Source organism: Eretmochelys imbricata, chromosome 12, assembly GCF_965152235.1.
Source record: "Eretmochelys imbricata isolate rEreImb1 chromosome 12, rEreImb1.hap1, whole genome shotgun sequence".
Classification (NCBI taxonomy): Eukaryota; Metazoa; Chordata; order Testudines; family Cheloniidae; genus Eretmochelys; species Eretmochelys imbricata.
Genome location: NC_135583.1, coordinates 36,873,459 through 36,887,731, shown reverse-complemented (window position 1 = coordinate 36,887,731; position 14,273 = coordinate 36,873,459). Strand labels below are relative to the sequence as shown.

General features: G+C 47.0%; 1 protein-coding gene across 1 annotated transcript in view; it reads left to right on the top strand.

The window, feature by feature from the left end:
• Nucleotides 1-14,273, top strand: part of IRF8 (interferon regulatory factor 8) — a 71,324-nt gene that overhangs the window by 31,423 nt on the left and 25,628 nt on the right. The window contains exons 6-8 of the mRNA XM_077831431.1: nucleotides 1,530-1,604; nucleotides 2,377-2,548; nucleotides 10,391-10,581. Of these exons, the coding sequence (XP_077687557.1) occupies nucleotides 1,530-1,604; nucleotides 2,377-2,548; nucleotides 10,391-10,581 (438 nt within the window). The remainder of the gene's footprint in view (nucleotides 1-1,529; nucleotides 1,605-2,376; nucleotides 2,549-10,390; nucleotides 10,582-14,273) is intronic.

Genomic DNA, 14,273 nt, shown 5'->3' with positions numbered 1-14,273 from the left:
CGAATAACAAGGAAACATTTACTGTAAATACTGATTTAGAAGAAGAAGAAACACAGAGGTTTGTACCCTACCATTATTTTTGAAATGTTCTTTGTCTTTGATGGGATTTAGCAGAACGACGTTTATATTGGCACCTAGATACTATGATGCCGGGCATGGGCGGATGTTTGTGATCTGAATCAGTGTAACACCCTGCCTGTAAATCTGGTAACATATCACTGACTTGCATGGAGTTCTTGTTATCATTTGTATGAGGGTAATACCTATAGACGCCAACTGAGATCTGGGCCCCACTGTGCTGAGCTCTGTAAGGAACAGTCCCTGCCCAAGAGGGCTGACAACCGAATTAGACGAGAAGTAGGAGAAAGGAATCATGATTATCCCCATTGTACAGAAAATCAGAGAAATAATAGAAATGTCAGGCAGGAAGGGACCCTGAGAAGTCATCCAGTCCAGTCCCCTGTGCTGAGGCAGGACCCAGTAAACCTAGACCCTCCCTGACAGGGGTTGTCCAACTCGTTCTTAAAAACCTCCAATGACGGGGATTCCACAACCTCCCTCAGAAGCCTCTTCCAGAGCTGGTCTGATAGTTAGAAAGTTGTCCTAATATCTAACCTAAATCGTTTGTTGTAGGTTAATCCCATTACTTCTTGTCCTACCTTCAGTGGACAGGGAGAGCAATGGATCCCCATCCTCTTTATAACAGCCTTAACAGATCTGAAGACTCTCAGATCCCCCGTCGGTCTTCTTTTCTCAAGGCTAAACGTGCCCAGCTTTTAAAATTTCTCCTCATAATAACAATACCTAGCTCTTATCTAGCACCTGTCATCAGCACATCTCAAAGCGCTTCAAAGAAGAGATCTGTATCATTATCTCCATTTTACAGATGGGGAAACTGAGGTACAGAGAGGTGAAGTGACTTGACCAAGGTCTCTCAGGAAGTCTGTGGCAGAGCTGGGGACTGAGCCCCAATTGCCCGAGTTCCAAGCCAGTGCCTCTTCCCCAAGACCATCCTCCCTTAGAGGAGGAGTATGGGCCAGTGTACTGAGTAGGGGACTAGCGGCCAGGGCGTCCTGGGTTCTAGCCCTGAGGTGCAGGGGAGCTAACCAATGAAACTCTCTGAGTCTCAGCTGCCTAATGCCACAAAGGGGTTAATTTGACACTTCTCTCTCACAGGGTTCTGGGGAGTGTCCGGTTAATGGCTGTGCATCGCTTTGGGTACATAACCGGCTATCCAGGCGCAGTCTTTTTATTATTGCTGGCAGCAGTGCTCACCTGGTGCCTATGCTAACTCGCCAGGTGAAGCAGGGCCATGCTTAAAAACAATCTGTAAAACCAGAGTCTTCCTGCAGCAGCATAAGACTTGGCAGCTCTCTTTATTACACCTCCCCATAGAAAGGAGCTCAGCGTCTTGTCCAGAGAGCCAGGAGGGTGCAGGTTCTCTGGAAACGGACTGGACTGAGCCAGAACCACATGCGCCATAGAATGGGTGACCTCTGCCTAATCTCGCTCTTTGCTTTCTCTCCTAGGATCCAGCATTTTAAGGAGAGCATCGGGTTCATTCATGAATGCCGGCTCCATGGGGGAGGCTGCCTCATTCATTGGTCAGTGTTGATGTCAATTGCCCCCTTTGCTTATATTCACTGTGTTTTTCATTGTTATCAAAAGCTCTGTTAATACTACGGTAGCACCCAAAGGCCCCAGTGAGACCAGGGCCACATTGTGAAGGCGCTGCACAGACACACAGCCTGAGACAGGCCCTGCCTGACTGGGACCAGGGTCCCATTGTGCTGGGCACTATACAGACACACAGTGTGTTATATGCCCTGCCCCAGCTGAGATCAGGGCCCCATTGTGCCAGGTGCTGCACAGATACACAAGGAGAGACAGGCCCTGCCCCGACTGGGACCAGGGTCCCATTGTGCCGAGTGCTGCATGGGCACAGACGAGAGACAGGCCCTGCCTTGAAGAGCTTGCGGTTTAAATAGACAAGACAGATTAGTGGTGGGAGGGGAAATAGATGCCTAGAGATTGGAAGCCTCGTGCCCAAGGTCCCTCAGCAGATCAGCGGTAGAGCTGGGAACAGAATCTATATCTTTTGAGTCCCAGTGCAGTTTCCTATCCACTGGATTAATGATAGCTCTTGATAGGAAAAGCATTCTCGAAAGAGGCCCCCTCTGAAACAGGGGACTGCCTTTCCACACACACTTTGTGTCTTTCACAGGGTGTTGGTGCAGGGCTGACTGATGCACTCCATGCAGGATGTACTTCTAGCCAGGCAGCTGAATTGGGGTTGCTCCTCCTGGGCTCTCCTACCTCCTGAGTGCACTTTGTCACTGTGTGCTCTTCTTCTTTTCAATCCTTCTGCTATGGTAGCCTGGCTGGTGTTTCCCGCAGCACCACCATCCTGGTGGCTTACCTTATGACTGTGACCGACCTCAGCTGGGAGGAGTGTCTGGCTGCCACCAAGGTTGTCCGTTCCTATGTCAGTCCTAACTTTGGCTTCCAGCAGCAGCTGCAGGAGTACGAGATGACTCTGCTCAAGGAGGTACATCCTTTCCTCTCCTTGCTCGTGGGCTGGCATTTATGCATGGGACAAAACAACTGTAGGCCATGACTCTCAGATGTTCCCATTTTACTGTTGTGATTGTTGGTGCATGATGTGACTGCACATGCATGGGGTGTGCTGAGAGTAAGTTGCAATGTCATTATATCTCGGCCTCCAAAATAAATCAAGAACCAAATTTGCAGAGGGTCTCTTGTCTGTGTTAGCAAAATTCGCAGGCACATCTGTTTTGTACGCATAAAATCGGTAACTGATCATGCAAATACCAAATGCTTACAGAAGTTGGGGGTTGGGTCTGGTACTTGTTACTTGGGGATTTTGTTTGTTTTATGCATGCATGCAAAAAAAAAGTACCTACAGTAACTCCTCACTTAACATTGTAGTTATGTTCCTGAAAAATGCGACTTTAAGCGAAACAATGTTAAGCAAATCCATTAATGTTAAGCAAATCCAAGAATTATAAGTTTTAAACAAACAATTTAATAATGTACACAGCGATGATGATTGTGAAGCTTGGTTGAGGTGGTGGAGTCAGAGGGTGGGATATCTCCCAGGGAATGCCTTACTGCTGAATGATGAACTAGCCATTGGCTGAGCCCTCAAGGGTTAACTCACTGTTGTTAATGTAGCCTCACACTCTACAAGGCAGCCCGAATGGAGGGAGGGGAGACATCATGGCAGACAGAGACAGACGCACACATCCTGTATGTCAGAGAGAGAGATGCGTATTTCCCCTTTAAGTACACTGACACCACTCTTAAGTACACTACCTTGTTAAGTTAATCAGCAAGCTGAGACCCTCTGTCCTGAGCCCTGTCGTGTGTCCCCCTTGCTCTACGGAGATGGGGTAAGCGGGGTGCAGGAGCAGGGGAGAAGGGGGACACCCTGACATTAGCCCCGCTCTCCTCCCCCCACCCCAGAAAGCAGGAGGCTCTGGAGAGCAGCTCCAAGGCAGAGGGCAGGAGCAGCACATGGCAGTGGGGGGAGGGACAGGTGAACTGCTGGAAATTGATCGCCTGCTGGACCGGCTCTAGGCACCAGCACAGCGAGCACCTGCGTGGGGCAGCACATTTCCAGGGGCTGCGTTCCGGCCATCTATTTTTTCCCCCTGGCCCCGCTCAGTCAACCAATGGGACCCTGCGTGGGGCGGGGCGGTGGGCTCAGCGTCCCGGCCCGGGGGCGGTCCCTGCCCTGACCCCCCGCCGCTGGGGGAGTGGGGTGATGTGGCTCCCCCCCCCTCGCCCGCCCGCCCCTGCCACACGTGTCACAAGCAGCGGAGGAGCCGGAGAGGAGCCCGGGATCGGAGCAGGACCTGCGGCCAGTAAGGGACCCGCCGCCCCAGGCGGCTTGGCACTGGGCAGGCAAACCTGACCCCCTCCCCCGCCGCTCTGTCAGTTACTGTCCCCTCTGCAGGGGTGGGGCTGGGTTTGAGATCGGGCTGGGGGCCCATGGGCGGGATGTACAGCCCCGAGCACCTCACTCCAAGCACTGCTATAGCATTAGGCATTCTTTTAACATCACCAGTATTAGTGGCTTCTGGTGAGCACAGTTTCTCAAAAGTGAAATTACTAAAAAATTATTTGAGGTCCACCATGTCTCAAAGTGGTTTGTCAGGACTTGCATTCATTTCAGTGGAAAGTACCATTGCAAAAAATTTAGATTTCACTGAATTACTAAAAGACTACGCAAGTATAAAACCCAGAAACACTCAGTTCATATAAATTCTTTTAATTTATGAGAAACTGGGCACACGGGCAGACACTAATGTTTTTCATTACGGTGTGTAGTTGAACCCAAATTGTTTGTAATTGTGATTTTGTTAAAATGAAATGAATACACTAGTAGGAAATTGTTTTATTTCACTAACTACAAATTCTCTGTTTTCATTTTTTTTTAATTTTAAACAGTCAAAACCAAACAAAACCATTGCAAAGTGCAAACATGCGTAAAAGCGAAAAGAAAAAGGGGGGGGGGGAACCATTTTTTTGCTTGGGGCAGCAAAAAACCTAGAGCCAGCCCTGATAGCCTGCTGGGCTGCTGCTGCACAGGGAATTTAGGGGAGCGGGGAGCTGATCAGGGGGCTGCCGGTCCACCCTGGTTCCAACCCCCCACCAGCTCGCTCCAATGGGCTGCTCTTCCTGCAAGCAGTGGACAAAGCAGGCGGCTGCCAAACGGCGTTAGAAGGGAGCATTGCGCAACTTTAAACGAGCATGTTCCCTAATTGATCAGCGACATAACAACGAAACGACATTAACCGGGACTTTAAGTGAGGAGTTCCTGTACAAATTTTGTGGGTGCATTTTATGGGTGTAAATTTGGTACTGTAATTGTCTGATGAGCTCTGTTTGTGAGACCGGCTGGTGAAAAAGAAGACACTGCTGGGTATTCCAGGATGGATGATGAGTGCTGGCTGGGGCCCCAGCAGCAGCAGCCCAGAACTAGCATAGTGGAGAGGGGTCAGGTAATTGCAAGTCAGGGGAGAGATGCTTGGATAGTGTGTGCGTCTAAGCAGGGCTTCATTTGACAGCAAGTCTCCCATGTTCAGCAGCACCTAAAGGACATCAGCAAATGTTAATTAAGAAACCCAACCTCCAGGGAACAAAGCAGAGGATCAGGCATAAGGAAAACACAATCACTGGCTGAGCCCGGCCAGGTCCGATCAAAGAGAAGGGTTCTTTTTGGCTAGCATTGGATTATCCTAGAAGTCAGAACAGGAGATGTCATGAGTAAAGATGATGATGTCTGCATAGTTCTTCTGCTTCTGATCCACTTTGCGCTCTTGAGCTGGAATGCAGCTCTTTAGAGACAGAGGCTGAGGATCTGCAGCCAACTCAGAGTGAAGAGGTTTGAGGTTGGCTAACTCTGGCAGTAGCATCTTACCCCCAGAGGAGTCAGGACCGGGCAGGAAAGACCTGGGATCAGGTAACCAATGTTACTCCTCCTTGGACATCTGCTAGTGCCTGCAGGCCAGCAGTGCATGGTGCACCTCTTGAAGTGTTTAATAAATGTCACTTCCACGCATGCTCCCCTCCGTGTCCCCGGAGCCATTCTGTCTGCCTCTCCCTCATGCAGGCAAAATGCCTCCTGCCAGCATCACCAAGATATTTCACGTGATGGTCCTTAGTTTTGTGACAGGTTGTAGCTAGGACGTACTCTGTTCCATTCTAAGCCCCAGGGTCTCTGGAGGGGATTTTTTTCTCTTATCCAAAGAAGCCAGCATGTGACACAGCTCAGAATGTCAACAGCTTCCCATTGAGTCCCGGGCTATGTGGATCGGTGCCCTGTTACTTCCTTTCTGGGCCTGTTGTTTTGATGGGTGAACTTAGGTCAGGCCCTTCTGAGCAAACTCCGGTGGGGGTGGACTGTTGTGTCACATGATAAGCAGCAGTCTGACAGTCACCAGCCTGTAGGAACTTCTCCAGAAAAATGTCAAACAAATTACAAAAGATGCCACACCCTGGAGATTCCCTGGGGCTTCCCCACAGTGAACAGAGCTTGCCCGGACATCAGGAATTCAGCAAGGCTGGATGGAGTCCTAGCAGAGAGGGCCGTCAGGACGCTGCTGTGAGGCAGGCTCCCCTGAACTAAATCCCCAGTGTTCAAAATTCAGGGGTCAGCCCCACCCCAAAAATCATGAGATTAAAAAAAAAAAATCATTTTGCATTCCTGTTCTTTGCCTTTGGCTTTTTGAGTCCTTTGGTCACACTCGGATGCCATAGGTGCTGGAAGTAATGGTGTGGGGGTGCTGCTGTAGCCCCTGGCTTGACAGGGTTACAGTTTGGTTCAATGGCTCTCAGCACCCCCACATTACAAATTGTTCCAGCACCCCAGCTCGGGTCACATTTCTCAAGCTTTTCTCTGCAAACGTGAAAGCTAGAAGTATTTAAAAGAAGAATGCTGAGAGTCTCAGTTCATCACATGACTCCAGAAGTTGGACCTTTAAGAAGACCCCAAAACAATGTCAAGGTTGGAGCCTGTGCTGCTGCATCTTTGCTATTATTGTTACCTGTGCTAGCTAGATAAGAGCTGACATGGGTATGCTTACCCATGCTGCAATCACACCTTGATTTTGTGTGAGGACACCCCTTGTCCAGTGTCCTGTCCACTGCACCACACTACCTCTCATCCTAGGGCCCCCCTTATCTTTTAGACACATGCTGTCTTGTTCTCTGACTGCATTAACAGATGAGTGGCCTGTTCCCAAGCAGGTGCTGATGTTGATGTTGATCTATGCACCAGCATGCACAGGAAATATTTGTAAATCCATTGATTTCCCTTCCCCACCACAAAGCTTCATGATACAACGGAGCTCCCACTGGCCCAGGGAGCCCCAGACCCAAGAATGCCCCCTTGCAGATGCTCTAGGATGTGCCACCCTTCACACGTTCAATGGGATGGACCCAGCTGCATCAGGTGATGGAGATAAATGTGGTCCTGAAGCAAGGGCCAGCTGTGAAATGTGAGGGGCAGACTGGCTCATGCTGGAGAAATTGCATTTGAACCACACCTGTATCTGACTTGATAAACAAACACTTGGCAGCAGCTACAACTGTCAGTCATGCTGCCTCTTGCTTTCCCCTGTTGGGAAGTTAGAGACAGCTCCGGGGCTGGGTACCCTAGAGCTAGGGAGTGGAAACTTGGGCCTGTCAGGCTGCTGCATGGTGGTGGTGCCCTCCTTCCCCGCCCCAGGTTATTTACCCAGGAGCAGTGATTGGAAATGTACCTCTGGGAGGTGAGCCGCACTGTACAGTGAGAGACTAGGAATGTGCTGCTGTTACATGCACAATGGTCGCTGCCAAAAACAGCTGGGTACGCCCACCAGTGACCTGCTCTGCAAACTAAGGCCCTGGCCTGCACAGTGCTGAGTACCTCCATCTCCGGTCCTAGCCAATGGGAGCTATGTGTACTCAGCATCTCACAGGATTAGGCCATCAAAGGGTTAACATTGGCACTGTTTCAGAGCTAAGCTTAAAGCAGAGATGGCCTCTGGCAAGTGAATTTCTTTCTGGGAGCTTCCTCTTGGCAGGAAGCAGCCGCGCTGTCTGTTAAGGCAGGTCTCCTTGCAATGCATTGTCCTAGTGCTCTCTCCAGTCCTCCGGTGACCAACTGATCTGCCCTGCTGTTAGTGAACAGTGCAGATTGCCATGTCAGATAAGCCATGTGTAGTGTGAACTCATGGTGACCTGACCTGAACTGGATGTATAACTAGACTCTTTCCAAGATCTAGTTTCACCAGGACCCATGGAAACTTCTCACAGAAAAGCTTGTTCAAGGACATCAGGCCTGATTCTTCTCTCACCATGGGATAAATCAGGAGTAGCTGAATGGCAGTGCAAAGAGGAGGATGTGGTCCATATTATTTCAGGGCAGTGTTCTCTTTGCACTGAATAAGCATGCAGGATATCCTGCTTGGCCACATTTTTGGGAGGCCAGCTCCCATCAGTTGTTTTCTAGCAAGGAAATTAAGCCTTGCCTTCTGGCCTATGGCCAATATAGCGATGTCTCCACCCTTAACAAAATGTTGAATGTCTTCCTGATTCAAGGCAACGAGTGCACATTGAGTGGGTTCCGCAGCCTGCAGGCCTGGGAAGTAATTAGACCTGGAATTGCAGAAATCCCCACTGGAAAGCCCCCGGATTTAAGTGGAAGCCACCACCCACTCAAAAGCTTGTGTTATCAGGGATGGCTCAGCTTGGTGACGACCATCGCTGCTCCAGAGAGCAGAAAGGTCACCTAGCAAGGGATTCCCCCTGTCACAGCCAGACGAATGCTGCAGAGGAGTCGCTCTCAAATTTTTCCTTATTGTGCCCTTATTTTCCTTATTGAGACCAAGACCCAATCATGGCTATGCCTCTTCCCAGGTGCTCCCAGTCCCGATTCCACATTTTTCGCTGCAGCAACTAGAATGTTTGGCTATACAAATATGTAGGATGATTATTTGTATCGTGGTAGCGTCTAGAGGCCAGGGCACTGTGCAAAGAGACAGTCCCTGCCCCGCACAGGTTACAGCCTGAGGAGTTTAGGAGAGTATATGGGGAACACAGGAATAGCCATACTGGGTCAGACCAATTCTCCATCTAGTCCATTATCCTGTCTCTGACCATGGCCAGCACCAGCTGTTTCAGAGGAAGATGCAAGAAACCCCCTAAGTGGACAGTTGACCATAAAGTTTGCTGACCTTGCAGAACCCTAAACTGGCCTCCTCCTTCTACCTGTGCCCTCAGGGATGGACTCACAGTGCATAGGGCTCTTCCTGACGGCTTCATGTTGCAGCACAATGGGAGGGATGGGGTGTGTGTGTCACAAAGATTCATATTAGCAATATTTTGTCTTCAGACAACCCCACAGTCTCAGCCCAAACCTAGCTGACCATAGACATTAGCAGGAACTGGAGACACTGATGAGAAATCAGACTGAACAAATATGGTACAAAACCAAATAGTACGACAGGCAAGAACCGACTTGTGTTGGTGACCTACTGCAGTGATTCTGGTTGTTCCCGGAGTCACCATCAAATAACAATGTGAGGTGTTTGTTTATGGTAATTTGACTGCACTAGGAACCAGGGTAACTTCTTGGCAACAAGAAGTAAATAATCCCATTGCACTGTCATGACATAAAGTGAAAACAGGAATGCGAGTGACTGTGGTTACATTTTCCAATGGTGTCACCATTATGTTTACCAAGCCAGACGTCGCACTTTGCACAGGAACTTGACAGCATTTATCTTGCCACTCTTTGCCTGTATAGCACTAGGGGTGGGAAACAGCTTTTGAGACATGCAATAAACAGGTCTGCTCTTAATGGAACCACTGTTGGATTAAGAACCTTCTCCTCTGTAGCTCCCACAACTTGTATCAGTCTCCTTGTATCCTTCCCCCCCTTGTTTACTCATAATCTTCTTTCACCTCTCATCTGACAACATCTCTCGTCTTCTCGTCTTTTCCCGCTGTGTTTGGCCTTGGGAATGAAGGCTTTAATTTATTCCCCATGCTAAACTTTTGCACCATTGCTTTCTGCAATTTATATCACAGCCTAGTATCAGAGGGGTAGCCGTGTTAGTCTGTATCCACAAAAACAACGAGGAGTCCGGTGGCACCTTAAAGACTAACAAATTTCTTTGGGCATAAGCTTTTGTGGGTTTTAGCTTATGCCCAGATAAATCTGATAGTCTTTAAGGTGCCACCGGACTCCTCGTTGTTTTTGTTTTTATACCACAGCCTGTCCATTGTCCATTAGTGCTTAAAGTGCTTAGGGATACAGTTTCTATGAAGGATGCTATAGAAGAAAAGAAAAAGGGGTGTGGCTTCCCTCATTAAGTTAACTACAAGTTTAGTATCTAATCATTGTGGGCCTGATTTCCACAATTGTGCATGTCCAAAAGTGCATGTGCAATTGCACACCTAACTAGAAAGTGCAATCGCCATTGCTGTGTGCACAAACTGGATAACTGCAGGTGCAAATTAGTGCAGTTAGTAGTTTGCACACGTACACGCAGCAACAAATTAGGTGCACAATGGTAGGTGCAAAATTCTGCAAATCGGGTCCTTTAAATGCTGTATGATGATGGACATCCAGCAGCACAGTCTGGAACCCTCCCATAAGCTTTTTTCACAGAATTTCATGGAAATCAAAGATTCACCATAATTTCAGTTACAGTGTGCACTGGGACAAGTTAGGATTTCATTCTACATCCCAATAATTCTGATTGCCTCTTGTATCTGGATCTTTATCTGCAGGTTCTGGCGTAGGGCGAATGATAAGCAGAGGCATTTTTCACCTTATCAGTGGCCTTCACAACTCATTTTGGTTTTGTTTTGGCAGTACCGAGCCTGGGTTCGACAAGAGTATGGCAAAAACCCATTTAATGACCAAGAAGAGCTACAGCGCTTAATCACAGAGCAGGAAAAGAAACAGAGAGAACAGCAGCTTGGAAGCAGGGAGAATCACTGGATCAACTCCCCAACATCCAATTACCCGCTTCCCTTCAATGCCTATGGTACCAGCAGCAACAGATGGATGAACAGATAAAAAAGGACAGCTAATTCCACAGAGCTGCTATCACTGTTGGATGAAAGTCTCTGCATTCATCTTTCAATGAGAATTGCTTTGATGTTTATGGCTAGGGTGGAGAGCAAACTGAATGCCAACTTCCAAAACATGCTATGTCAAGTAATGTTATCTAGTGGTTAGAGCCGAAGATTGCAATCCGGACTCCTGGGTTCTACTTCCAACTTTGCTACTGACTTATAATGTGAAACCAGGCAAATCACTTGATCTCCCCATGCATCAGTGTAACCATCTCTCAGGGGTGTCGAGTGGCTTCACTTATTAACGTTTGTGAGGGTGTTTTGAGACCCCCCGATAAAAGATCCTATGGAAGCGAATTTATTAATGTTACTGAGTTGGGTTGAACCTTTTCCTGTGAAACTTTTAGCACTATTGCACACAGGGAGGGTGAGTTTTCTGCTTTGCAGATGGATCACGTTATGATCCAAGCTTGTTTTGTTGTAGGGCTGCACTGGAATGACGGGCATGCTCTCAGTTACAGACAAAGAACCAAATTCACTGCATGGGTAATCAGGCATCAATCCACTGAAGTCAAGAGTTGCAGCTATTTACTCCATCAGTAGGTTTGGCCCGCAACTTGTTTTCAGGGTGTTTAGAAAACAACCAACCACCATGTTTCAGTAAGAGGACATGTGATAGCTTTTGAAAGCTCTTTCTGCCTGCTGGGACTTCATCTCCTTGGTCTCTTGTTTTCCTATGATTACTGGTGTGATAAATCCCACGATCTCTTCAGTTGTTGGACACTGAGGGCCAATACAGGGCCAGGATCTCTCAAAACAGAGACAGCTGCTGCTCAATACCACTCTCCATTTTACTCCATGCACAGTACAGCAGATATACAGATTTCACTCGCTGTCCTAGTCATCATCAGTTCAGATTGACCTTACGCTACAGATGTGCCTATCAGAGCCTGATGGGGCATCTACCCATCTCAGAAGAAGGAAACTTGGACTGCAGAGAGCCAGTTAGGGGTTGGGGGAAGGACGCTGGAGTATTTTCACATCCACAGCGCTCTGAGGTCCATATCCTGCAATGACAGAACAGTTGCAATCACATTGCTGTCATTTTCTTCAGCAAGCAGACCCATGCCTCTCACAAACATGCCATAGAGTCACAGAAACCGGAAATGGAAAAGGCCCATTAGCCCACCTTTTCCACTCCCCCAGCCTTTGCGAACGTGCATTCCCTAATGCTTGGTGAAGCCCTGTTTTAAATGACTCAAGCAAAGGGCTTCCACTGCTTGCTTGGGGCTGGATTGCACAATCCCTTGGCTTCAATAGGACTGCTCGTGTAAGTAAATTCTCACCAGCATGTGTAAGGGTTGCATTACCCATTGCCTTGGGGGTACCTTGCAGTCTGGAAACGTTTCCGCTTGTCCAGATTACGTTTTCTTGTGACCTGTTTCCTCCTATTCCTCCTCACTGGACCACCCCAAAGAAGTCCTTTGTTTCCTGGGTGTCTCCACCCTTCAAATCCATGGCTCAGAACCCCTTGGAAAATTCATGATCTTGGGCTCCTCACCTGTGTCCGATACATGAACTGTGCAAAATCCTTTCTGAGCTGTGCTTTCTTTTATAACTGTCATTGTGAGGATTTGATCACAGAGGCCAACATCAAATCCAGTCTACAACAAAGGCTCCACACACATTCTCAACTGGGGTAACTCGGTGTAGTTTCATTAGCTTCTTACCCCATCTCCCTCACAATATTTGTGTTGCTGTTGTTGAATGTTTTGACATTCAACAACAATTCAACAAGGGAAGCGTGCAGTGCTGCAGGCTGTGCGGCTTTCAGTGTGTGGATAAATAGAGTGTGTAGATGGCAGAAGCTGTCAGCCAAGCTACTCAATATTCACAGATTTTTTTTTTTTTTTTACACACAGTTAGAGCCAGGTTCTCATGTACACCAAGACCCCTTTGCACAGCTCTCGCAGTACAAAGGGGCTTTAAAATGAAAGGCAATGTAGTAAAGTGGGGGAGATTTGAGTTGGTTCTTACCACTTTTACATTGCCGAAGTGGTGTGAAGTGGTGGTTAGTGCAAATGAGAACCAGGCCCAACGCTATTAAAAACTTTTAAAAATCCAGGCGAGAACAATGATTGTATTCAGACTTAGAGGACCTGATCCTTCAGTCAATAATTCAGAAAGATACTTAAGGAGGTGACTAACTTTAAGCAACTGAGCAGTCCCACTGACTTAAATCGACTACTCATGTGTTTAAAGTTAGGCATGGGGAAAATACTTCGCTGAGTTGCAGAGTATTCCTGAGTAAGGACTGCAGGATCAGGAATGAAGTACCCCTCAGTGTTTATGATCCTACATAAGATTAAGGGGAAAATAGCAGGGACTATTTTATAGAAACCTTGCCCTAAAATGTAACCAGCCCGTGTTTATTATTTGTTCTGTTTCATTGCTAAAAATACAGGCTACTAGTTTTATGTATTGACTTAAAACCCAGACATATTTCCATCCATCCATCCATCCATCCATCCATCCATCCATGAATGTATAGGACCCTCACTATTATAGCATCAGCAATATTTAAAACCTACATGACTGATTTTTGTCTTTCACTAAAAAAATCCTGTAAATAGCCTGCTTGGATTCTCAAACTTTTCTGTTATCTGCTATCCGTTTTTAGACAAAAAGTTGTTCAAAATATTTCTAATAATTCAGTTTATGGCTGGTTCTGGATGCTGGAATGTTTTGAGTGTGACAAAACGGGGGATGACTTGAGAGATCTTTAACTGAACATTAGAATAAAAATGAGATTTATTACACATTCGGAATCCCTGTTCTTGGTCTTTGCTTTGGCCTCATTAATTCCTGGCATAACTTCAATGAAATCAGTGGAGGCTGGGTATGAATTGGGGGCCTGGGCACTATTCCGCTGATGTCATGTCATGCGTATTTTTTCAGAGAACCATGATCAACATCAAAATAATTTTATTTAAAAAGAGCCAGATTGTTTTCTTTTTTCTGATACAAATTAAGATTCTGGAAAAGAAATTGATGGAGTTTTTCTTCCCCTTAAAGCAGGAAAAAGGCCTCTTATCTTCTTGTCTTTCTCCATCCATTACTCTCTAGCATTCAAAATGGGAGCCTGAAAGCCAGCTGAAAACACTAAAAACAAAACCTGCAACATACACTACCTGGGAATGCGCCCTTAACAATTAGCTAGATAAACCATCATAAATGCTCTTAATCAAATGGATTGAGAGGAAGTCAATCTCTTAGACATTGCATCTAGTAACTTGGGTAACATTTTAGGAAGCAGACAATGGAGCTTGTGTATAGGAAAAGAGAAGAGAGTTGGTTTCTCTGGTATTAATAGGAAGTTATAGTAGATATGTGATAAGCAGAGATTACATGTGCAATAGGTGTTACAAACTCCCATGGGCAAGCCTGAAACAAACTGCTAAACCATTGCCATGCTAGTCATTTATGTGTGGCTGTATCACTGAGCTCTTTTGACAAAGGAATGGTCAGAAGTTCCAAACTATTACGAGTTGCAGATTGTGCGATTCAAAATTCATGTCTCCCTAGACTTACCACAAGATCTCAGATTTGGCTTAAGGTCTCGATGTCACAGGGTACAAATGATATCCAAGTGGGTATCATATCATGAAACAACTGTC